Source organism: Agelaius phoeniceus, chromosome 30 (genome assembly GCF_051311805.1).
Source record: "Agelaius phoeniceus isolate bAgePho1 chromosome 30, bAgePho1.hap1, whole genome shotgun sequence".
In the NCBI taxonomy this organism is placed as follows: Eukaryota; Metazoa; Chordata; class Aves; order Passeriformes; family Icteridae; genus Agelaius; species Agelaius phoeniceus.
The window spans coordinates 6,729,731-6,751,785 of NC_135294.1; the positions used below are offsets into that span (position 1 = coordinate 6,729,731).

General features: G+C 58.7%; 3 protein-coding genes and 1 long non-coding RNA gene across 5 annotated transcripts; 1 reads left to right on the top strand and 3 right to left on the bottom strand.

The window, feature by feature from the left end:
• Positions 1-783: 783 nt before the first annotated feature.
• On the bottom strand, positions 784-6,902 carry ELMOD3 (ELMO domain containing 3). The gene is made up of 11 exons (XM_077191707.1): positions 6,622-6,902; positions 6,276-6,345; positions 5,930-5,992; positions 5,641-5,732; positions 5,412-5,535; positions 4,712-4,834; positions 4,003-4,133; positions 3,435-3,511; positions 2,820-2,947; positions 2,137-2,361; positions 784-1,464 (listed from the first exon to the last, which is right to left on the bottom strand). The coding sequence occupies exons 1-10, from the start codon at positions 6,688-6,690 to the stop codon at positions 2,207-2,209; spliced, it is 1,032 nt and encodes a 343-aa protein (XP_077047822.1). The 5' UTR covers positions 6,691-6,902; the 3' UTR covers positions 784-1,464; positions 2,137-2,206.
• Positions 6,903-7,376: 474 nt separating this feature from the next.
• Positions 7,377-13,463, top strand: RETSAT (retinol saturase). The gene is made up of 11 exons (XM_054650749.2): positions 7,377-7,713; positions 8,024-8,206; positions 8,859-9,103; positions 9,596-9,797; positions 10,103-10,300; positions 10,386-10,505; positions 11,165-11,303; positions 11,419-11,528; positions 11,786-11,952; positions 12,172-12,331; positions 12,712-13,463. The coding sequence occupies exons 1-11, from the start codon at positions 7,536-7,538 to the stop codon at positions 12,855-12,857; spliced, it is 1,848 nt and encodes a 615-aa protein (XP_054506724.2). The 5' UTR covers positions 7,377-7,535; the 3' UTR covers positions 12,858-13,463.
• LOC143696173 (uncharacterized) lies at positions 8,567-9,100 on the bottom strand. The gene is made up of 2 exons (XR_013185607.1): positions 8,963-9,100; positions 8,567-8,757 (listed from the first exon to the last, which is right to left on the bottom strand). It is a non-coding gene; the product is annotated as an uncharacterized LOC143696173 (long non-coding RNA).
• Positions 9,797-21,493, bottom strand: TGOLN2 (trans-golgi network protein 2). Of its 2 annotated transcripts, none has more exons than XM_054650754.2 (4): positions 21,347-21,493; positions 19,668-21,004; positions 18,693-18,776; positions 9,797-10,009 (listed from the first exon to the last, which is right to left on the bottom strand). In XM_054650754.2, exons 1-4 carry the CDS (start codon positions 21,414-21,416, stop codon positions 10,004-10,006), a joined length of 1,497 nt encoding a protein of 498 aa, XP_054506729.2. In that variant the 5' UTR covers positions 21,417-21,493; the 3' UTR covers positions 9,797-10,003. The 2 variants fall into 2 exon arrangements, with proteins under 2 accessions (XP_054506729.2, XP_054506728.2); XM_054650753.2 differs by lacking the exon at positions 9,797-10,009 and adding an exon at positions 16,049-18,256.
• Between the last annotated feature and the right edge of the window lie 562 nt (positions 21,494-22,055).

The window sequence follows — 22,055 nt, forward strand, 5'->3', positions numbered from 1 at the left end:
CACCGCAGGCCCCGCGCTCCGGCCCGGCCCCGCTCCGCCCCCGGCCGGAACCGGGCCCGGCCCCGGCGGAACCGGCCCGGGACAGCCCCGGCCCCAGCACGGCCCCGGGGGGCTCCCCAGCACCCCGGGCTCCCCAGCAGCGCTGCGGACACTGCGCCAGCCCCGCCGCCGCTCCCGGCCCGTCCCGGTCCCGGTCCCGGTTGCCACCACCTCAGGGCCACCAGCCCCGGCCCGTCCCGTCCCCAGCTCTGTCCGTCCCACGGCTCCGAACCCACGGGGTGCAGCGGCCTGGAAAGGCCAAGACGGCCCCGGTTCACCTGCGGAGGGGCGGGGGCCTCGCACCTCCGGCACCACCCCTGGAAAAGGGGGAAAGGAAAAAGAGAAAGGAGGGGACAAAAGAAAAGAGGAAAAAGGCAAACAAACAATAAACTAGGAATAGGGTGGTGGAGCCTCTTTTCCTTCTTCTTCTTCTTCTTGTCTTTTTCCTCACCTTATTCTTTCTCCCTTTTTCCTTGTCCTTTCTATTTCTTTCTTGGTTTTCCCTCCTTTTTTTCTTGTCTCTTTGCTTTTATTCTCCTTTTATGCCATCCTTTTTCCCTTTTCTCTCGTCTTTTCTATCCCCCTCTTATCCCAGATCTCAGACACCACTCCCAAATGTGTTCCCACAGGTGCAAGACGGCCCCGACCCCCCCCCATTTTTGTTCCCCCAAAACACCTGAAAAGGATTCCCCCTCCAATTTCCACAATAACTCAAGATCAGGACAGCAAACCCCAACTCCAGGCTGCTTTTTCTCCATTTATTTTATTTTTTTTTTCCATCCAGAATCATTCCCAGCCTCCAGGAATCATTGCCCTCTCAGGGGCGCTGGGGCCACCAAGTTCCATTCTCCCCCAGCTCCCACTTCTCCAAACCCCTCATTTCTCTCCAGATTTGGGCTTTGGGGGCTGCTTTTCCCCATTTTTAGGGGCCTGGGGACATTTGCAAGCACTGGCCCTGAGCTCCCAGAGGGAATAACCCTTCCCCTCCTCCTTGGAGCTCTCAACCCTCGTTTCTCTCCTCCTGAACAGCTTTTCACCCCAAAGTGGACTCTGGGCACCCCCAGGTCTCCTTTCCTTCCTCCAGACACAGAGTCCAATGGCAAATCCTAAACTCTTTCCCACCAGATCCCTTGTCTCCCCCCTTTAATAACCTTTTTGGGTGCTGACAGCCCACAGTGACCCTGGGGGTCTGATACAGCCCCCCAAAGTGGGGGTTACCCCTTCCAGGCAGTGCTGGGGCTGGGACCCAGGTGGGACCCTGGATTTGGGGTGGGGACAGGGACTATCCCAGTGCCAGCTCACGGAATCCCCTGCTCTACCACCTCCTCCTCCTTTGCTTCCAGAAAGTTCCACCTGGAGCAGGCAAAATCCCAGCTCTGTGACCTCTCCTGGCCCTTCCCGAGCCCCCAAGCCAGCGGAACACCGGTGTGTGTTGTAGTGCGTTCTTATATTTTGTAATACTTTGAAGTAGTTGGTTTTGTATCCCCATGTTTTTCCCAAATGGTTTATCCCAGACTGCATCCCCCCCCCTCCTTTTCCCTCTACTTGTGTTATCCCTTTCCTGGGATAAGAGCTCCAAAACCCCCACCCTGGCTCTCTGTCAGTCACCTCGACATCCCAGCCCCCTACCTAGAAGTTTCGGTCCAAGTTGTCGAGTGATTAGCCAGGGGCCAAGGGTCAACCCCCCAAGTCCTGCCCCATACGCTGTTTTGTATGTCTATCCCCCCAGCACCCATCCCCCAGAGATACCTATTGGTCAGTAGGATTTTATCTATGTTAGTTTCCTCCCCCCTTTAAATGTAAGCTCCGAACGTCCCCCAATGCTCTCGGCAGGAACCCCCTGAGGTATAGGAGCTCCCTCGGGACTCCTTAATAAAACCTTGGAATACCCCCTGCTGGGAGACGGCCCCTTTCCTCTTCCACCGACGTCTCGGTCGTCTCTGCTGCAACGAAGGCAACCAGCCTGAGTGCCCTCAGCACCCTCGGGGCACAGAGAGTGTCTCCCCGCAGTCGGCCGTGGTGGGGCTGCACCCCCCACTCTCTGCCGACCCGGGTAAGGCCCAGGGACTCGAGAGGCTTGCAGAGAGACTGGGACAGGTGTGTGTCCCTCCAAGGGCTGATCCACCAGCAGAATTCCCTGTGCAGGTCCCACTCCGTGTCAGAGCAGTCAGGAATCTCCCTCCAGCTCCACCCCAGGGTCACAAATGCTGGTGAAGTGGATCTGGGAGGAGGGAGGGGAGGGAGGCCGAAGGCCACGGCTCAGGTAGGCTTCCAGGGATTTCAGCAGCTGCCTCGGCTTCTTTTTGGTGGATAATTCCAGCTCTGGAAAGGTCAGAGGGGGAAAAGGTTGAGGAGAGCAGGCCTGGATGGTGCCAAGGGTCCAAAACATCTGGTGTCCTGACATCTTCCCTTGGGAAAGGGCAGGCTGGTGCTTTCCTTGGGATGAGGGAGCAGAGTGCCAGCCTGAGCACCCTAAAATTGGGGTGCAGGGGAGATGGGGTGAAGCTGGAGCCCAGCAGTGCCAGCTGGATCCGGGTTTCTGAGGGATACACTGCTCCCACTGACAGCATTCCTCTCTGGAGTAAGTAATTCACGGACAGGGGCTAAGCCATGGCTCCCAGCAGGGAATGTCCCCGTGTGTCACCCATCTCAAGCATCCCCATGGGGTGGAAAACGTGAGGAAAACTATCCCTGGGACAGGGAAGATTGGAAAACCCTCAGTGCAGGGATTGAACTGGGAACACCAGCGGGCAGGGGAAGGAGCAGCTGTGAGGACGAACCCTTGAGGAAGGAGCCGGCGTTGGCCACGGTGCCGTGCTGCTGCTCCCAGAGGCGCGAGAGGCGCAGGAAGGCGGCGGCGTAGAGGTCGTTGAGCACCCCGATCACCTGCTGCCGCCGGTTGCACTCCCTGCAGGGGAGCACAGGCATTACTGACAATTCAAACTGTTATAGGTAATTAAAAATGTGGTTTAGGCCCTGCTGGTCTAGCTAAGAGAGCGATAGGTTGGAGGTTCTGTGCGGAAGAATGTTGGGAGTGAAAAGCCTGTTAGCACAGACACCTGTCCTTGGAGGGAAATAGAAATCTGTCCATAAAAATTGATCTGTCCCATGAGAATCCACTAAGTGTAGACACTTGTAGATGGAGAGAGTCTTACACACACAGGCACTTTTTAACCAATTAATTGATTAGCAAGAAAACTACCAGCCAGTTGGAGTTACACACGAGATAGGTGAAAACTGTGTAAAATGAGTTATGTGAATAAAGAATTGGCTTTTCTGCATGAAGAAACTGAGTCCCCTCTGATTATTATTACAGCAGGAGAGGGCTCAGCCACCTCCTGGGCAGGGGAACAGCCCAGGATGCAGCTTGAGAGCCCAAGCCCAACCCCGCTCACCGGGAGAGCCGCTCCTCCTGCAGCGCCTGGATGACGATCCTGGTGATGTTCACAGACATGATGCAGAAGGGAAAATTCTGGAAAACAACCACAATCCCAGCATTAAAGAAGCTCAGCTGAAAAACTCTCCTCCTCTCTGGCACCTCTGGCCTTTTGACACTGCATCCATGCATCCACAAATCCACAGGATGGGGTCCACGCACTGGGATAACAGCCCTACAGACCCCTGGCTTGGATGGATGCTGAGGGCTGAGCCTATCTTGTACCCAGGCTCAAACCCAGACTAAAATGTCTCTACTCACTCCCATTTTTCTGTTGCCCAGCTCTCCAGCCTGTTTATCCTGCTCCAAGCCAGTATCAGACCCCTAAAATCCCATTCCCAGCATAAATACAGCTCTGCTCCAGCCTAGACTGGTGCTCCTGGGCACCACCTTCTTCCCCTCACGAGCACAAGGTTGCTTCAGCATCCCAAAAAAACTCAGAAGAGAAGGTTTTGGTTCTTCCCTCTCCCAGAGCATTGGGAACTCCAAGGGAGACCCCCTGGCAGGGAGGAAGGGGAAGGTCATGCCTGGGTTTCATGCTGGGAGAGCTGGAAGATCTCCCGTGCCAGCGGCAGCGTCCGGGAGTCCAGGACAAAGAACAGGATCTGCATCAGCCCCAGCATTCCTGTCCCACGCAGGTCAGTCCCAGGATCTGCACCTGGGAGGGTGAGAGAGAGCCTGGAGTCACCCCTGCCCCCTTCCCACCTCCACGGGCTGTTTGCTCCCTGTACTCCCTGCCACTGCACTTCCAGAGTCCAGCAATCCTGGGATTCCCTTTCCTGAGGGAAAGCTTGCAGGGCGTTTCCCTGATGGGGCCATCACCTCGCCCATCTGGGCATTAACCAGCCCCTGCCCCACCCCACCATCCCACACCTCTCCAGGAATTACCAGCTTTTTTAGGAACATGGCACTGGGATGACCCAGCCACCCGGTCCAGATGTGGTACTGGAGCCAGTTTGGTTTAATTCTTCTATGGTCAAAGGGACGGAGAGTGCCCCTGGGAATTTTGTAGGGATATGGAGAGGAGTGGGAGGATTGAGGTGATCAAAGCCTGGGATCAGTTTTGGGGTCCAAGGAGGACATTGAGGTGCTGGAGTATGTCCAAGGGAGGCCAGTGGAGCTGGCTCTGGAGCACAGGGAGTGCCTGAGGGAGCTGGGATGGAACGGGGAGGTTCCAGGGGAGGTTTGGACGGATTTTGGGGATGTCCCCAGGCAGAGGGGTGCTCCCTGTGCTACCCTGGAAGCCCAGCTCCTCCCAGTGTGCCCCGTAGCGCGGGCAGCCCAGCCTGGAGCGCGTCAGCTGCCGGTAGATGGTCTGCAGGATCCGCATGTGCACCCGCTCCGAGTCATCCAGGGCACCTGCAGGAGGGAGACACCACCCGGCTGCTCACAACAGCCCTGGCGTCTGAAAAACATCCCTCCGTGCCCCAACAACACCCCTTGGCCCCCAAAAACATTCACTGGGGCCTAAAAAACACCTCACGTCCTCCAAAAAACCCCCTTGTTACCTAAAAATGCCCCTTGGCATTGTAAACCCTCAGCAGCCAAACCCGACCCCCATGGCACCCTAAAAATCCCCCTTGTTTCTCAAAAACACCCCTCAGCACCCAAAAGATGCCTCTTGGTGCTCAAAGCCCCCAAACTCACCCCTCAACACCCTAAAAAACGCAGAAAACGTCCCTCAGTGCCCAAAACGAAACCCACACCCTCACAGCACCTAAAAAGCACAGCTTGGCGCCTGAAAAACCCTCTCGTTGCCCAGAAAAGGCCACTGGCCCCCAAAACCCACAGGCCCAGGGTTCCCATGTGCGTGTGCCCCCGTCATGCCAGGGGAGCGGGTGATTCCCACCCCGTTCCCCCCGGACTGAGGGGCAGAAGGGCCGGGGAGCGGGGATGGGATCCAGCGGGGCACGAAGGGCGCCCCGGGGCCACTCACACTGTGCCATGGCCAGCGCCAGCTCCTGCTCCCCGCGGAGCTGCGGGCGGAGCCGGGGCGGCCCGCGGAGGCAGCGCAGCAGGGCAGCCAGGATGCCGCGGCGCCCCGGAGCCCGGGCCGTGCCCTGCGGGAGGAAGAAGAGCCCGGAGCGCTCAGGGGGCGCGGCGGAGGCGGGGCGGGGGCTGGTGCCCCTCTCCAGGTAAGGAACGGAGCCGGAGCCCGGCCGTACCCGGCTGGAGGGCAGCTCCGCGCTCTGGAAGTGCTGCAGCGCCTCCGAGAAGGAAATCGGAGGGGGGGCCGCGCCCAAGGTGCCCCCCGGCCCTGCAGGGAGGCAGGGAGCGGGTCAGACCCTCACGGAGCCCTGATTTCACCCCGAATGATCCCCGGTTCCAGGAGAAGGAAGCCGCGGGGAACAAGGGGAAAAAGGAACCTCCCGCCTTCTCCCTCCCCTGACCCCAAATAACGGCCCCGCTTCGCCCCCACCCATCCCTTTCCTCCTTCCCAGTTAGTCCCAGTACCTGACTGGATCTCTTCCAGAGCCTCCCACTCTTCCTGGGCCTGGCGCTGCTCCTCGCCGATCCCTGCCCGAGGGAAGGGGTACAAGAGTCAGATCTGGGGGCAGGCACGGAGTGGGGGCTGCCCCCAGCCCCCCTCAGGACACCCTAGGGCTGTGTTTCCTCTTTTCCAAGGAAAATCCCAACCGGAGCCACCCCACAAGGTTTGTTTTGGGTGAGTTTGGGGAATGATCTGGGACCAGACGGATTTGAATGAGAGATCCCTCCCTGCTTGATCCCTGGGCGCTCGCAGGTGACTTTCCCACCAGGAGACGCCAGGACCGATCCAAGGGAAGCAGGAAAAGCTCACCAGGCTCTGGGGGCTGCCCCTCTGCAAGCACCAGCTCCTGCAGGACACCTCCCTGCCCCAGAGCTGGAATCTGAGGGGGACAGAGGGAACAAACACAGCGTCACCCCCGCGGCAGACCCCAAACTCCAGCCCACCCCAATCCCAAGCTTTTCCCCAGGGAACACCCCCCGTGCTCCCCGGCTCGGGCCCCTTCAGGGAGGGTCTGCACCCTCAGGAGGATTTTATGTGGTTGTAACGGTAGAAATGGAGCAAAGGAGGCTGGTGGGGGGCTGGCACCCCTGAGGCGGGGGCGCCGCGGGTCTCGGCTGGGGGGGCTCCGGCCGGACACGCTCGGGACGGGACTTGCCGGGGGCACCACGCGCTGCCGCTCCTCCGGCCGCTCCTCCGGCCGCTCCGAGCCCGCGGCGCCGCTCATGGCCTGCGGGAGAGAAGGGCACCGGCTGGTGAGAACGGGGGCGTCCCGGCCACTGACAGCCCCTCAGGAGCCTCCTGCTGCCCTCGGCGCCCCCAGCCCCTCAGGAGCCCGTCTCAGCCCCTCAGGAGCCCGTCTCAGCCCCTCAGGAACCCGTTCCAGACCCGGTCCAGCCCCTCAGGAGCCCGTTCCAGACCCGTTCCCGTTCCAGCCCCTCTGACCCCTCTAGCTCCCCCAGCCCGAGGCCGCCGCACTGCGCAGGCGCGACCGGGCTGCACGCCGGGAGCTGTAGTCCACACCTCCGCCCGCTAGGGATGGCACGCGGGACTACAATTCCCTTCGTGCACCGCGCGACGCGGAAACGGAGGCGCACGGGGCGGAGGCGTGGCCCGAACGGCGGAGCTGGAACGGGGCGGGTGCCCGGAACGGGACTCGGGGCTCCCGGAGCCTGCAGAGGGGCGGCCAGACCTGGCGACACCAGTGCCACCGCCTAGTGCCAGTCCCAGCTCCCAGTATGCCAGTGCCAGCTCCCAGTATGCCAGTGCCAGCTCCCGGTGTCGCCAGCTCTCAGTTGCAGCTCCTGATGCCCAGTATCAGCTCTCACTTCCCAGTCCTAGCTCCCGGTGCCCAATGCCACTTCCCAGTCCCAGCTCCCGGTGCCCAGTCCCAGTTCCCAGTGCCCAGGACCAGCTCCCGGTGCCCAAAGCCACTTCCTGGTCCCAGCTCCCAGTGCCCGCCCCCGCTCCTCCCCGCGGTCCCCCCGCCCCCGCCGGAGCCACCCCCATGCCCGCTGTTCCCGTCCCCGCCGCTGTTCCCGGCTCCCGGCACAGCGCGGCTCCCGCAGGACCATGGGGCTGCAGGCGCTGCTCTTCCTCGCCCCCCTTCTCCTCCTCCTCCTCCTCGTCGTCCTCTCCCTCGTGCTCCTGCGGGGCTCGGGCAGCCGCAACCCCTTCGCCACCGACAGCCGCCGCCCGCCCGGCCCGCTCGTCACCGACAAGGCGGTGCGCAGGACCGTCGTCAAGACAGGTACGGGACCCCCGGGGCACCGACTCCCCCGGCGGGACCAGACCCGGGGAAGCATCGCCAGCCCGGGGTGTGGATCATCCTCGGGACAGGACCACCACGCCGGGCTGCCATTAACTCCCCGCAGCGACATCCCCCGGGGTGGCACCACCCGAGTGTCATGGACCCTCTCCCCAGGGTGGCATTGTCACCCCGGGTGTCACGGACCCCGCCGGAGTGGCACTGTCCCCCCAGTGTCCCCCCTCTCACGGCGGTTCCGGGGGTCCCCGTTCCTCCGTGGGGATCCCGCCGGTGACGCCCCCGTGTCCCGCAGTGTTCTCGGCAGAGAAGGTGCCGGCGGAGCTCGATGCCATCGTGGTGGGCAGCGGCATCGGCGGGCTGGCGGCCGCGGCGCTGCTGGCCAAGGCGGGCCGGCGGGTGCTGGTGCTGGAGCAGCACGGCAAGCTGGGGGGCTGCTGCCACACCTTCACCGAGAAGGGCTTCGAGTTCGACACCGGTACCGTTCGGGGCCCCAAATCCCCCCGGAGCCCAGGGAGGGGCAGGGGATGCCCTCAGGGTGGGAGCTCCCCTGCACACTCCTCCTGTTACACAAACCATTCTCCTGCTTTTCACCCCAAAACCCTCTGGGTACAGGACACTAAACCCCCAAAATTCCCCACAGCTGTGTGGGAGCTCCCCTGCACACAGCTCCTGTTACACAAACCATTTTCCTGCTTTTCACCCCAAAACCCTCTGGGTGTAGGATACCAAAGCCCCAAATTCCCAACAGCCAGCCCCTGTGTGGTTCCCAGCCTGGGGGATGTCACCTCAGGACATTTCTTGCTGGAAAACTTCTTGTGGTGAGACAAAGTCCAGCTCTGCATGTCCCTGAATCACTGGGATTGATTATTTACAGCAGAGATGGATAGCAAAGTGTAACAAAACTCAAAATTACCACATAAAGACACTGTGGTCAGTGCCATTCACCCCAGCTGGGAGGCAGGTGCATCCCAGATTTTCCCTTTCCACGTGGAGCTGATGGGGTGGGGATGGTGGGTTTGGTGTGTCCTGGGGTGGGAAAATGAAAGAAAAAAGAAGGTGAAGATAAGGGAAAAAAGAGGAAAATAGAGGAAAAAAAAGGAAAATAAAGGAAAAAATGTCTATTTTAGGGATCCACTACGTGGGGCAGATGCAGGAGGGCTCCCTGATGCGGTTCCTGGTGGACCAGCTGACAGATGGGCAGCTGGAGTGGGCCCCGCTGCCGGCCACTTACGATGCCGTGGTTCTGGGGGACCCCCGGGGCTCTGGCAAGACCTTCCACATCCACTCTGGGGAGAGGGAATATTTCCGGAGGCTGAAGGAGCAGTTCCCCGGGGAGGCAGCAGCCATCGACGAGTTCCAGCGCTTGGTGAAGGTGGGGTAGCACCAGGGGAGCCTGGGTCTGGGGGGTCACACAGCGAGGGGAGCCCCCCTGGCACCTGGAGCTGGGCACCCCCAGGGAATGATGGCATCACCCCAAAAGCGTGGGGAAACACGCCAGTCTCAAAATCGGGCAAAATCGCCCCTTTCTGCCTCAAAAATGCAGCATCACGGAAGTTTGGGGGAGATTTCTTTAAAGAAGAAGTTCTTTAATGAGTTGGGGCGGAGGTCTTTAAGGAAGTTTTTCTCAAGAACCATTTTTTTGGGGGCAACTTTTTGGGGAAGTTTTTTGGGAGGAACTCTCTGGAGGCGTTTCAATGGGGAAGTTTTTGGCGGAAGCTTCTCTTGAAGGAGGTTTTTGAGGGAAGGTTTTTGAGGGAGCCAGTACTCACTCCCCTTGCCCACAGCTCCCCAGCAGTGAATTCAAGGGGAAAAACTGCTTTGGAGCACGTCTAGGGCATGTCTGAGCCCCCGTTTCTCCCTGCAGAGTGCTGGCCGTGGGGTTGTGCTGCTGGGGATCCTGAAGATGCTCCCGAGGTTCCTGGCCAAGCTCCTGACCTGCTCCAGGCTGCTCCCACGGCTCTGCTCCTTCTCCCAGCTGGCCTCACGCAGCCTCAAGGAGGTGGTGGATGGTCTCACCCCCAACCCTGAGCTCCGGGCTGTCCTCAGCTACATCTTCCCCACCTATGGTAGGTGACCAGGAGGCCCTGGGGTCACGTTAAGCTCTTTAGAAACAGGAAAAAGGTAAGAACCCCCTTTTTGGAAGGTTGGCAGGAATGTTCTGGTGGGTGCTTCACCAGCATCCTTGTCCCCAAGTCACTGGCAGGTGACACGTCCCCATTGCTCATCTCCATCTCTTTCCCTCTGCGTTCTTCATCTTCCCCATGGGCTGACATCACTCCTGTACAAGGGAATGTACAAAGTGTTCTTCATCTTAAAACGTTCAGGATAAGCTCCAAGCCCACGATTTGCCCACACCCACCCCTTTTCCCAGGTGTGCCCCCCTCCAAGGCCAGCTTCTCCATGCACAGCATCCTGGTGAATCATTTCCTGCACGGCGCCTGGTACCCCAAGGGCGGGGCGGGGGAAATCGCCTTCCACACCATCCCCGTGATCCGCAGGGCCGGAGGAAACGTCTTTGGGAAGGCGCCGGTGCAGAGGATCCTGCTGGACGCCCAGGGCAGAGCCTGCGGTGAGCACCGGCCACGGGGCCGCTCCCAAAGGGGGGCTCCTTTCACCAGCACCTCATTCTCCCCCCTCTGGATTCCCCCTGCCAGGTGTGAGCGTCAGGAAAGGCCAGGATTCCGTGGATATCTTTGCTCCCGTGGTCATTTCGGACGCCGGGATCTTCAACACCTACGAGCGGCTGCTGCCGGCGGAGGCGCGGGCTCTGCCGGGTGCGGCGTCAGCGCCGGGCTCCGCCGGGGTTGCGGCGTTAAATCCCGCCCGGAGCCCCGGGGGAAAGCCGATTTACCAATTAACCCTGCAAACCCCCCGGCGCTCCTGTGCCAAGCCCGCAAAACCCAGCCCTGGCCGCTCCTTTCTTCGCGGGGGTTTCATTCTGCTTAAATTAACTGGCCCAAACTGGCTGTGGCTGGGGAAATCCTGGTTTGGTGGGAGGGTTTCCCTAAAATACACAGTGCAGGGCCCTGAAATTCGCGGGAGCTGGTGGAGTGTCCTAGAAAATCTTCTGGAAGGGGGAAGGATGGGGGGAAGGGGACAGAGGTGCTTGGGAAGGGGCAGTCCAGGTGGAAAGGGCACAGTTGGGTGGAAGGGTCACAAGTGGAAGGGTCACATCCAGGTGGAAGGGTCACAAGTGGAAGGGTCACAGCCAGGTGAAAGGGTGACAGTCAGGTGGAAGGGTCACAGCCAGATGGAAGGGGCACATTGGGTGGAAGGGTCACAGCTGAGTGGCAAGGGGATGGTTTGTGTGGGTGGGAAGGGTCAGGGTTTGGTGGGAAAGCACCAGGATTGGAGAAACCACTTCTCTGTATCCGAGGATGCTAGAAAAGCCTGATTGCCCCCTCTAATTGCCCTTTTTCCCTCCACGCTGCAGAGATCCAGGCCCAGCTCCACATGCTGAGCCCTGGCGAGGGGGGCTTCACCGTCTTCGTGGGCCTCAGCGGCTCGAGGGAGGAGCTGGGGCTGGAGCCCATCAACTACTTCATGTTCCCAGGGAACGACCTGGATGGAATGTAGGTTTGGCTTCCCCTTGGATGTGCTTGGTTGAGCATGAGGAGATGGATTCCTGGGCAGTGACTCAGGGGGAGCTGTGCCTGGGCCCCAGCTCAGCCCTTCCTTCTCGTGCAGCATGCAGCGCTACCTGGCCTCCTCCAGAGAAGAAGCTGCCAACAACATCCCCTTGCTCTTTGTCACCTCGCCATCGTCCAAGGACCCCACCTGGGAAATGAGGCACCCAGGTGAGGCTGACACCCAGCCACAAACGCTTGCGAGGGGTTTCAAAACTCCTGATGGGGTTTGGTGATCCCAAACAAGGAGTTTCCACTCGGGCATCCATCCCAAAGCTGGGCAGGGCTCATGGAATGCAGTCTTTGGGGTGCCTGGATGAAGGACATGGAACCCCAAAGATCTGGGGACATCCCCTGGATTTGGGGCAGCGACAGGGTGGGATGAGGGTGGGCAGAGGGACAAGCACCCCAGCCTTGTCCTCCTGCAGGAAAATCCACGCTGGCCATCGTCACCTTCGCCAGGTACGAGTGGTTTGAGGAGTGGAAGGACAAGCAGGTCCACAAGAGGGGGGATGACTATGAGGACCTGAAGAAGACTTTTGTGGATGCCATCATGCAGACTGTCTACAAGCTCTACCCTCGCATCGAGGGCCGGGTGAGGAAACATGGGGCTCAGGGGTCCTCCCCTCTACCTACCCAATGACTATGGAGTCTTGGAATAGTTTGGGTTGGAAAAGACCTTAAAGCTCATCCAGTTCCACCCCATCATGAGCAGAGACACCTTCCACCAGACCAGCTTGCTCCAATCCCCATCCAAGCTGGGCAGATTTGGATGGCCATCCCAGGATGACCACCCTGTCCCTGTCCCCCACAGATCGAGTACCTCTCGGGTGGCTCTCCCCTCACCAACCAGCACTACCTTGCCAGTCCCCACGGCGAGCTCTACGGCGCTGACCACGGCATCCCCCGCCTGCAGGCCGAGGCCATTGCCGCCCTGCGGGCAGACACGGCCGTGCCCAACCTCTACCTGACAGGTGACAGGGCCACCAGCGTCCTCAGAGCAGGACAGCTCTGGGGCAGCGGGATGGGGCGGGGAAAACCTGCAATCCTGAAATGGAATAACGGGAAGAGCCGCCGTGGGGCAGTGGGATAACGCCTGGAAAAGCAGAGTTCCGTGGTCCCAGGGGAGGAGGGAAGGGCTGTGCTCCCCCAGCTCTGGGGGCCGTCTCCCTGCCCAGGGCACAGTGGGGATTTCCTGCTGGAGACAAGGGCAGGGGGCTGTGGTTCAGAGCCCAAGGATGGTGCGGGGGCAGCTGGGAGGTGATGCCCAAACCACCCCTGATGGTTGGCTGGGATGGAGCGGGGACCGAGGGCTGCTCTTGGGGGGACCTCATCTGCTGCTCCCTCCTTGCAGGGCAGGATTTGTGCATGGGGGGTTTCATGGGGGCCCTGCAGGGAGCCATCATCTGCGCCAGCACCGTCCTCAAGCGCAACCTGTACGCGGACGTGGCGAGGCTGAAGATGCGCTTGCAGGCTGCCCACCCCAAGAAGGGAGACTAAAGGCTGCCATGCCCCAGCAGGGCCCCTGCTCCCCAGCACACCACCCCAGCCGCCACACACCTGTAGCAGATCCGTCTCTGTGCCAAGCTGAGGGATTTCATCCAGGGCGATGCCGTTCCTATTCCCAGACAGATTGTGTTGGACCTCACCCCCGCCAAAAAAATGCATCCCCTTCCACCATCGTGTCCAGTGCTGGGCCCTGGCCATGAAGGGAGTCCCCAGGAGCTGTTGTGGCCAGGAGAGAAGTCAAGATAACCCCAAAACAGGAGCACCAGCAACTCCTGTGGCTGCTTGATCCCATCAGGATCACTGACCCCAGCCAAAGCCCACCTCCACCTGCAGCCCCAGAGCTGTGTGAGAGCTTGCAGGCTGTCCAGTGCTTCCAGAGTCATTCCTGGGAGCAGCAGGACCCCAGCCCTCCAGAGTTCCCAGTGTTCGGGTGCTGCTCTCCCCCATTGCCCCAAGGCATCCGTGGAACAAGCTGATGCTCCTTTAGCAGCCACAAAGTCCTTCTGTCTGCTGGTAAAAGCTTGGGAGCAGGATGAAAGTCCTCTCCAGATGGGAAGGGAAGCACGTGAGACTGGAAGCAATAAAATAGTGATCATGTTCCTGGGGTTTGTGCCTCATGATGGGTCAGCGGGGCTGGGGGTTGTGAGGGAGAAGGGGAAGCAGGATGGAATGTGCTGGTGGAGCACGGAAAAACATGGAAGCATGGAAAAACAGAGCCCAGAGCCAGCGGCTGAGCGGTGTGAGTGACCGAGCAGGGAATAGTGTGACCGTGCTGGAAAGGAGCCCTGGAAAGAGGCTTGAAGGCTGATCTGGCAAAGAGGATTAGATCACTGAGCAGAGAGATAATTCAGTGATGGGATGGGATTTGCAGAGAAGGTGAGCTCTGCCAGGAGAGATCAGCCAGAGGCAGGCCCTCGAGGAGCCCAGGGGCACAGCAGGGAACTGGGGAGGCTGCTCTGGGCACCTCCAGCCAGGTGAGACTCCACCTGCAGAGCTCCCCCAGCTCTGCTCCAACACCAGAGGGTTGTGGAGCTTCTGGAGCGGGTCCTGAGCAGGCCATGGAGCCAGGCTGGGAGAGCTGGGGGGGCTCACCTGGAGGAGGCTCCAGGGAGAGCTCAGAGCCCTTCCAGGGCCTGAAGGGGCTCCAGGAGAGCTGGAGAGGGACTGGGGACAAGGGATGGAGGGACAGGACCCAGGGAATGGCTCCCAGTGCCAGAGGGCAGGGCTGGATGGGATCTTGGGAATTGTTCCTGGGAGGGTGGGCAGGCCCTGGCACAGGGTGCCCAGAGCAGCTGGGGATGCCCCTGGATCCCTGGCAGAAGAGCCAGGTCCTCTTCCCAGGGACCCTCTGGAGAGCAGAAACATCTGATTCAGGCCCAGAACAGTGCAGTGACACCCAGCCTTCCCCTGCAGCTCCAAGGAGACCCAAACCTGCCTCTCCTCCTGCTTTTCTCACCCCAAAGAGCTCTAACCCTGCAAATGCCATCTCAGTCACGTTGGTGTTTTTTTAATCCACACAAACGGTCCCAGGCCATGGAATTTGTCATGCAGAGGCAAAGCTGATGTGTTTGCTTGGCTGGTGCCCTGCCCATAAGGAAAATACCTGCTGTGAGATCAGCCCAGGTTCAGCTGTTTGCCCAGGAGGCCGTGCAGGACTCAAAGCTTTCAGGAGAGGAAGATGAGATCAAACAAACCCGGGGAGGTTAATGGGGTTTGCAGGCCAGGGGGCAGAGTGGAGGTCAGGGAGAGGCTGCAGCAGCATTTCACAGAACCCTGGAACCCTCTGGGCTGGAAAAGCCCCGAGACCACCAAGTCCAACTGCCAAGGCCACCAGTGCCCCATGTCCCCAGGTGCCACATCCACACAGCTGCTGAATCCCCCAGGGATGGGGTCTCCACCCCTGCTCAGGGCCTGGACTGCTGTTTCCATGGAGCAATCTTCCCAGCATCCAACCTGGCCCAGCTTAGGCCATTTCCTCCCATCCTGTCCCCTGTGAGCAGAGCCCAGCCCCAGCTGGCACAGAGCTCTCTCTGCAGAGCAGCAGCAGGGTTGAAGGGCACAGCCCCAGCCCTGTGCCTGCTTTCACCCAGTTTCTCATGCATGAAAGCTCCTCCACCCTCAGGGCCTCTCTGCTGAACTGCCTCTATCACAATGCCTCAATCCTGCCCCGATAAGCAGAGCCCAACCCAGCTGGCAAAGCATTTCTGATTTTATTTGACATTATTTCCACTCATGGACTTTGGCTCGGGGGCAGCCACCCCCACATGACCCTACAGGCACTCCCCACCCCCGGGATGCCCCCAGTGCTTCCTGCACCAGGCACAGGACCTGTCCTGCCTGCCAAAGCATTCTGGGGCCTTTCCAGCCCTCTGAGACCAGGGTGGGAGCAGGCGGGGGTTCACGAGCTCCGGGAGCACAATGCAGGGGGGTTTTGGGAAATCACCCTAAGGACACAGAGCAGAGCAGTGCTTTGAGCCCCTGGCAGCAGGGCTGGGAACTGGGGGCTCTGCAAGGTCTCTGCCAACCCCACATCCCCATGGATTCTTCCTGTGAACCCCCCTTTCCACCCTTTTTTCCTCCTGCAAGCTGTCAGTAACGCACCCCCAGGAAAACCAGGAGCCCTCCCTGCTTCCAGCCAGGCCCGGAGGAGAGGGGAAGGCGGGATTTCCTCCTGGGAGGGAAAGGAGGCGGGGGAAAGGAGGGACGTTCTTCCATTGCTGGCAGGAACCCCTCCCCAGAGTGCCCTGGGCACCTTCTCCCCCTGTTCCACGCCTCTCCAGTGTCCCAGCTGCTGCTGCTCCTGCCAGCCGGGACATGCAGGCACTGCCCTTGGGGGCTCTCTGCAGGAGAAGGGAGAAATCCCAGAGCAGAGCTCAGGACTAAGCTGTGTCCAGAACAGTTTAATCTCCTCTTGGGCCCTGACCTGAGAGCACCCAGTGGAGCTGGGCTGATACTGGGCCCTGGAAAGCAGACTGGAAACTTCAAATCCGCTCTGGCCCGGGCCTGTCTGGGCTCCTTCCGGCTGCACACGGAGCTCTGAGCACAGACAGCTCCACAGAAACAAGGCTTTTCATAAAAAAATCTTATTTTGCATAAAGACGAGCCACCCTGCACCTTTGGTGCCAGGTGTCAATGAAAACCATGCAAAGAACGTGAAAAAAAACACAAAACCAAGAGAGAAGTGAAAATTCAACCTTTTGTGTCTCTTTTAATCCATTTACTGATTTCACCACACAGAAAATTAAAAGAAAAACAGTACAAAGAACCGTAAAAAATTCTGATCCTTCCAAGCAAGGTGCATTGCACTGCAGCAGAAAACAAATCATGTGCTGGTTCAAGCCTAAGAAGTAGGAATATTTGGCAAAAACCCCCTCTGTACCAACAGACAGCATCCATGGAAAACACGTGTGTCCAAAGGGAGAAGGTTCTGTGCACCTTGATCCCTTTGGGACACGTTGCATAAACACCATAAACCCAACAAACCGGGAGCAACCCCAGAGGTTTGGGGCAGCCCAGGCTGTTGGCAGAACACAGCAGCCTCGGGAAGTGCTGGTGGGGAGATTTTGGGGGAAAAGGCCCCAGTTCAGGCTGCTGTGAGCCCTGCCCCTCCCCAGACCCTGAGGTGTGTCCTCATCACCCTAAGGAATGCTTGGCTCAACTGGGATCGGTGCTTGAGGTCCAAAATATCCCCTCCCCTGCTGGCAGCAGGGTGGGATTCCCACAGCCTGGAGCAAGAGAGGGTCTGAAACAGCTCCCAGGATAGAAAAGCAAGTAGACGGTGAAAAAATAAAAAGCCTTTCTAAATTATTATTCAATTAAAAAAAAAAAAAAAGACAAACCAGGACGAAGCCAGCGTAGAGCAGTCGCACTCCAAAAAGCACACACACTGCAAAAACCCTGGCCAGAGCAGCACAGGAACCCCACAGACTGCAGCAGGGTTTGTCTCCCTGCCGTGCCCAACGAGTGCTCCCCTCCCCAGCCCCCAGCCTGGCTGATCCCCCAGGGGCTCCGGGCCAGGAGCTTCCCACCCTTTTTCCCCAGAGCTGCATTCCCAGCCCTGTTTCCCTTTGCCCTCCCTCCAAACAACTCCTGCAAGTCCTTTTAGCATCCTAGATGTTTCCTAGGGAAACCCTGAGAACTCTTCAAAGCCAAGAGGGACTCTGATGCTTGCCAAGATCCAGCAAAAGGGGAAAGGATGATTTTAGGGTTTGGAGAAGGCCAGGCCCTCTCTCCCCTCTTGGAATGAACCATTAGGAAATCAAAAGTAGAGCTGCAGCTTTCACAGTGACCAGGAGACAGCTCTGCCCTTGTCCAAGGTGAGCACAGGGCGAGGAGCTGATGGTTCCCAAGCCTGGCAAGGCCAGAAAAAGCCCCCAGGAGGAATTTAACCATCCTGGGACTCTTCCCGTGCAGTCAGTGCAGGACTGGCACACGCCTGGCACCTGATGTGGCAGAGCTGGGTGCCCACGTGAAGAGCTCTGGGCTCCTCAAATCCTTTTTTTTTTCTGGAAAAACCCAAAGCAGGAGCCAAGCAGGTACTTTGTGCCCTCTCCAGAAACACCCCAGCTTGAAGAAACCTCTGGGGAGTAGAGCTGCAGTAATGAAAACCTCACAGGTGTGAGTGAGGCACCAACCCTTGGGCTGACCAGTACCAGCCCAGCACTGGAGGCATTGGGAGCCTCCCTCGTCCCAAACTCCTCAGGGACTGACACTCCTTCCTTCCTGCACCTGCCAAGGGCAGGAAGCAATCTTCCCATCTGAATCCCTGAGCCAACAGGGCATGGATAGCCCAGCCTGAGCCCCTCCTCCACAACCAGCACCCCCAGTGCACACAGCTGAACTGGGAGCACTGGAGGGAAGAGACCTGCATGCAGCACAAAGCGTTTGAGCTACAAAACCTGCTTCAGCATGGCCAGAGGTGCGTGTGAAAAAGGGAATCTGGGTGTGAGACTGATCAGGGAGAGAAACCCCAAATCTGAGTCTGTGCTGGGTCAATGGCAAACAAGAGAACTCAGGTGCTCCCAACCTGAGCATCCAAACCCAACAGGTGGAGAAGGAGGGGCAGGAGGAGATCAAGGCAGCTTCGTTCCCAGGCAAGGACAGTCCCATGGCTCATTGTGCAGCAGATCCTTAATTCCCCCCCAGAAGGAGGGGTCAGTCCAGCAGATGGCAAATTCCATTGCATTGGGACACAAATCCTGGGTCTGGCTTTTCCAGCAGTCAGACACCCAGGGGGAAAACAAGGCAGCTGGGAAAGGAGCAATTCAGGGAAGTGAGAGGTTTTATCAAGGTGCAGGTGCAAAACAAAAAGCATCTCCCCTCCTTGCCGTGGAGTGGAATCCAGCTGTGGCAGCACTGCACCCCCGCCATCATCTGAGCAGGAATTAGATCTGGAAAGGCAAAAGGAAAGGTTGGGACTGCCTGAAAGCTCAGAATTAACTCTGCTGCTCTGTCCAGACTCGAGTGGGCTGAGAAGCTCCCAAAGCAAGCACGAGCTCCTTCCTAACTTTCCTCTTCCTGTGGCAGAGGCACATCTGAAGGGCAAGAGGTGGAACAAGGCTTCAAGGAAGAGAAGAAAGGGATTCCCACAGAAATCCTACCCTTTGATCAGTGACATCCAGCACAGCCCAGCTCCCATCTGTGCCCTGGGGCAGCTCTGCCAGCACTCCTCAGTCTCACTTTCTCCAAAACCCTGTTTCTGCACCAAACTGTGCTTCCCAAGCTGCCTCAGCTGGGGCTTTGGGACCCTTTCTAATGCAAAGGGACAATATTTTGTGTTCCCAACACACACCAGGCACGCCACCCCCACTTTGGGCTGGCTCTCACCTTCTGATCCAGTCTCTGATAATCACCAGATTTGGGCCGCCGACCAGTTTTGGATCTTTTTCCTTCCAGAGCAAAAGCAATGATCTTTGGAGAGAGAAAAATGGAGACAGGGTGAGTGGAACAGCAGCTTCCAACACAGGCTCACCTTTGGATTTTCATTTTCCTGCTCCCACAACCCCTTTCCTGTGACCAAGCACTCGGAACATGTAAATGCCAGTACTCAACCATTCCTAAGATGGATAATGAGGTTTGCTCAACAAGCAGAAAACAGGAAGAATTTTCTCTTTTTTTTGTCCTCCCTCAAAACCAGCTTTATGTGAGGAAAAACAACCCCAACCTTGTGATGCTGCTACAGAAAACTGCCAGGAGAAAACTGGCAGAGATAAGATGGAGAGATCCACACCCCTTTGTGGTTTCACCTCTCAGCTGAAAACCAGCGGCAGAGCTGAGAACACCCAGTTCCCATCACATCCAACCCATTCCTGTGACTGTGGTCACAAGGGTTTTCAGGATGAAGAAGAGACGAGAATGTTGACTCCATGATCAGAAGGCTTGATTTATTATTTTATGATATATGTTACATTAGACTATACTAAAAAGCAATAGCAAGGAAAGGTTTCTTCAGCAGCTAGCTAAGCTAAGAATAGAAAAGGAATGAATAACAAAGATCTGTGTCTCAGACAGAGCAAGAGCCAGCTCTGCCATGAGTGGTCAAGAAATCCAAACACCCACAGGAGACCAATCACCTGTTGCATTCCACAGCAGCAGATAACCATTGTTTACTTTGGTTGCTGGAAACTGCAGCTTCTCACAAGGAAAAATCCTAAGAAAGGATTTTTCATGAAAGATGTCTGCGACAATTCCTGGTCACAGGAACCCTCCCATCGCTGTGGGACCACAGGAATGTGGACCAAACTGGGAGATACTGGTGTGGAACCAGTCAGGAGGAGGGGAAAGGGCTGGCAGGGCACTCACCTTGCGTTTGTTGTGGTAGGCCACGTACAGGGCTGCCACAATGACAGCTGTGGTCACCAGGTAGGCAAAGAAGTGGCTGCTCTCCGAGCGGGGCCTGGGCAGGGAGGGACCACTCCTGTCCCTGTCCTGCTCCAGGGAGGTGTCACTGCCCTCCCCAGCCTTGCCCACGTCCTCCAGGGCGCTCTCTTCGTTCTCCAAGGAGCTGTCACCATCCCCAGCAGGGGCAGCAGAGTGAGACACGGGGCTCTGCTCCTCCTGGGAGTTCTGAGCACTGTCCTGGCCCTGGGGCTGCTCGCCAGCAGCACTGCCCTGGCTCTCAGTCTGGGCCGGCTGCCCTCCTTGGCTGGTGGCCCCGTTTGTGCTGGCCTTGTTGGCAGCCCTGTTCTTGTCACTGTTGTCCTGGTTGGTGCCATCCTGGGTGTTGCTCTGGTCCTGGTTGGTGCTGGCCTGGGTGTTGCTGTTCTGGTTGGTGCTGCCACTTGTGCTCTTGCTGTCCTTGCTCTTGCTGTCCTTGCCCTTGCCCTCGTTGTTGGCCTCGTTGTTGTTGCTGTTGTCCTGGTTGTTGCTGCCATTTGTGTTCTGACTGTCCTTGTCATTGCTGCCCTTGGTCTTGTCATCCTTGTTGCCCTCCTCCTCAGTGCCCCCTGCCTGGTTGCCAGCCTGGCCGTTCTTGCTGACACTGTTCTGCTGGTTGTTTTTGTTGTTCTGGCTGCCATTTCCATCGTTAGTGCTGGTCCCTGTATTGCCCTGGCCACCAGTGCCACTGCTTTGGTTGCCCGTGTCTGCAGTGCTGGAGTCTTTACTGCCATGGCCATCATTGCCCTGGCTGACACCGCCGGTCCCTGTATTGTCCTGGCTACCAGTGGCACTGTTTGGGTTGGCCTGGACATCAGTGCTGCTGCCTGCGTTGTCCTGGCCATCACTGCCTGTCTTGCCTGTGTTACCACTGCCTGCGTTACCATTGTTGCTGTTCTGGTTTTCACCTCCTTGTCCCCCACCTCCTCCATTGTTGTTTCCATCACTGCCATTTCCACCTTGGCCCGGCTGATCAACCTCTGTACCGCTGCCTTTCTGTGACTCCTCTTTCTCCTTCTTCTTCTTCTCCTTCTCGTCGTTGCTGCCATTTACAGTTGGGTTGTTTTCCTGCTGTTTGTTTGCCGTGTTTTCATCTGTGCTGGTCCCGCCGCTCGTGTCTGTTTGGGGTTCGCCATTGTTGGAGTTACCACCGTTTTTATGCTCGTCTCTGTTCCCTGGGGCTGTGTCGGTGTGCTCCCCGCCTGCTCCGGCTCCCTGGGACACCGTGGAAGATCTGTCGGACTCTGTCTGCGGGGTGTCTTCTGCAGCGGCAAACACGGGGAGCCCGGTCAGTGAGCACCGGGGGGAGATCCCGAGAGGGGCGGCGGGACCCGGGGGACACGGCACAGGAGCCGGGGAGCCCAGAGGGAACGGGAACCCCGGGGGAGCGGGGGCTGGCAAGGGCGGAGAGGGAACCCCGGTGACCCTCGGGGGAACGGAGATCAGGGGTTGCCAAGAGTGGGGGGGGAACCCCCGGTGACCGAACGCGGCGGAACCCCAAGGGGAGAGGAGACCCCCAAACCGAGCGCGGTGCCTGACCCCTCGCGGCCCCAGGGCTTCGACGCCCCCTCCCGCCCCCGCGGCAGTGTCCCGGCGCGGCGTACCGGAGGCGCAGAGCCCCAGGAGCAGCACCGACAGCACCAAGAGCAGCAGCAGCGCCCGCGGGACCTCCATGGCGGGCGGGCCCCCAGCGCCGGCTCGGCCGCTTCCGGGCACGGCTCTCGCGAGAGCGGGGAGGGAGCGAGAACGGCGCCGAGGAGGCGGAGACTGAGCTAAATTTGAATATTTAGGAGGAGAGTCTCCGTATGGGGCGGAGCTTGCTAAGGGGCGGGGCTGCGGGCGTTAACGCGCGGGTGGGGCGGAGCTTGTTCGGCTGGGGGCGGGACTTGAGAGTCCCTTTGGGAGGCGATTGGCGCCCCCTGGCGGTCACGGCCGAATTTTGGGGTAAAACGCGAGGGTTTGGGGTAAAACCCGCCGGTTCGGGGTAAAACCCGAGGGTTTGGGGTGAAACCCGCCGGTTCCGGGTCTGTTTCCCGGCCCTGGGAGCCCAGGGCGGGCAGTCAGTGAGAGAGGCAGTGACTGCAGCCCCAGACAGGCGCTGGGAGTGCACTCCTGGTTCTGGAGTGGGCGAGGTTGGGGGACAGCTGGCAGGAAATCAGGGCTCCTTTTCCTTTTCCTTTCCCCTTTCCTCCAGGACAGCTCTGGAGAACCTGCTGGTTTTGGTAATCTGCTATTTTTCGGGTATTATATATAAATTTCTTTAAATACCCTGTTATTTTTTTGATTTTTAAACTTTTTTTGATACCTGTTGTT

Bases quoted from the DNA above. Each gene is read 5' to 3' on its own strand.
- RETSAT (XM_054650749.2), top strand. From the start codon at position 7,536: ATGGGGCTGCAGGCGCTGCTCTTCCTCGCCCCCCTTCTCCTCCTCCTC. The intron at 9,104-9,595 runs GTGGGGTAGCAC...TTCTCCCTGCAG, and splicing joins AGTTCCAGCGCTTGGTGAAG to AGTGCTGGCCGTGGGGTTGT. The intron at 9,798-10,102 runs GTAGGTGACCAG...CCCTTTTCCCAG, and splicing joins CTACATCTTCCCCACCTATG to GTGTGCCCCCCTCCAAGGCC.
- ELMOD3 (XM_077191707.1), bottom strand. From the start codon at position 6,690: ATGAGCGGCGCCGCGGGCTCGGAGCGGCCGGAGGAGCGGCCGGAGGAG. The intron at 5,733-5,929 runs GTACTGGGACTA...GCCTCCCTGCAG, and splicing joins TCTGGAAGAGATCCAGTCAG to GGCCGGGGGGCACCTTGGGC. The intron at 3,512-4,002 runs GCATGACCTTCC...GTTGTTTTCCAG, and splicing joins TCTCCCAGCATGAAACCCAG to AATTTTCCCTTCTGCATCAT.
- TGOLN2 (XM_054650754.2), bottom strand. From the start codon at position 21,416: ATGGAGGTCCCGCGGGCGCTGCTGCTGCTCTTGGTGCTGTCGGTGCTG. The intron at 21,005-21,346 runs GTACGCCGCGCC...TTGCCGCTGCAG, and splicing joins CCTGGGGCTCTGCGCCTCCG to AAGACACCCCGCAGACAGAG. The intron at 18,777-19,667 runs GTGAGTGCCCTG...CTCTCTCCAAAG, and splicing joins CCTACCACAACAAACGCAAG to ATCATTGCTTTTGCTCTGGA.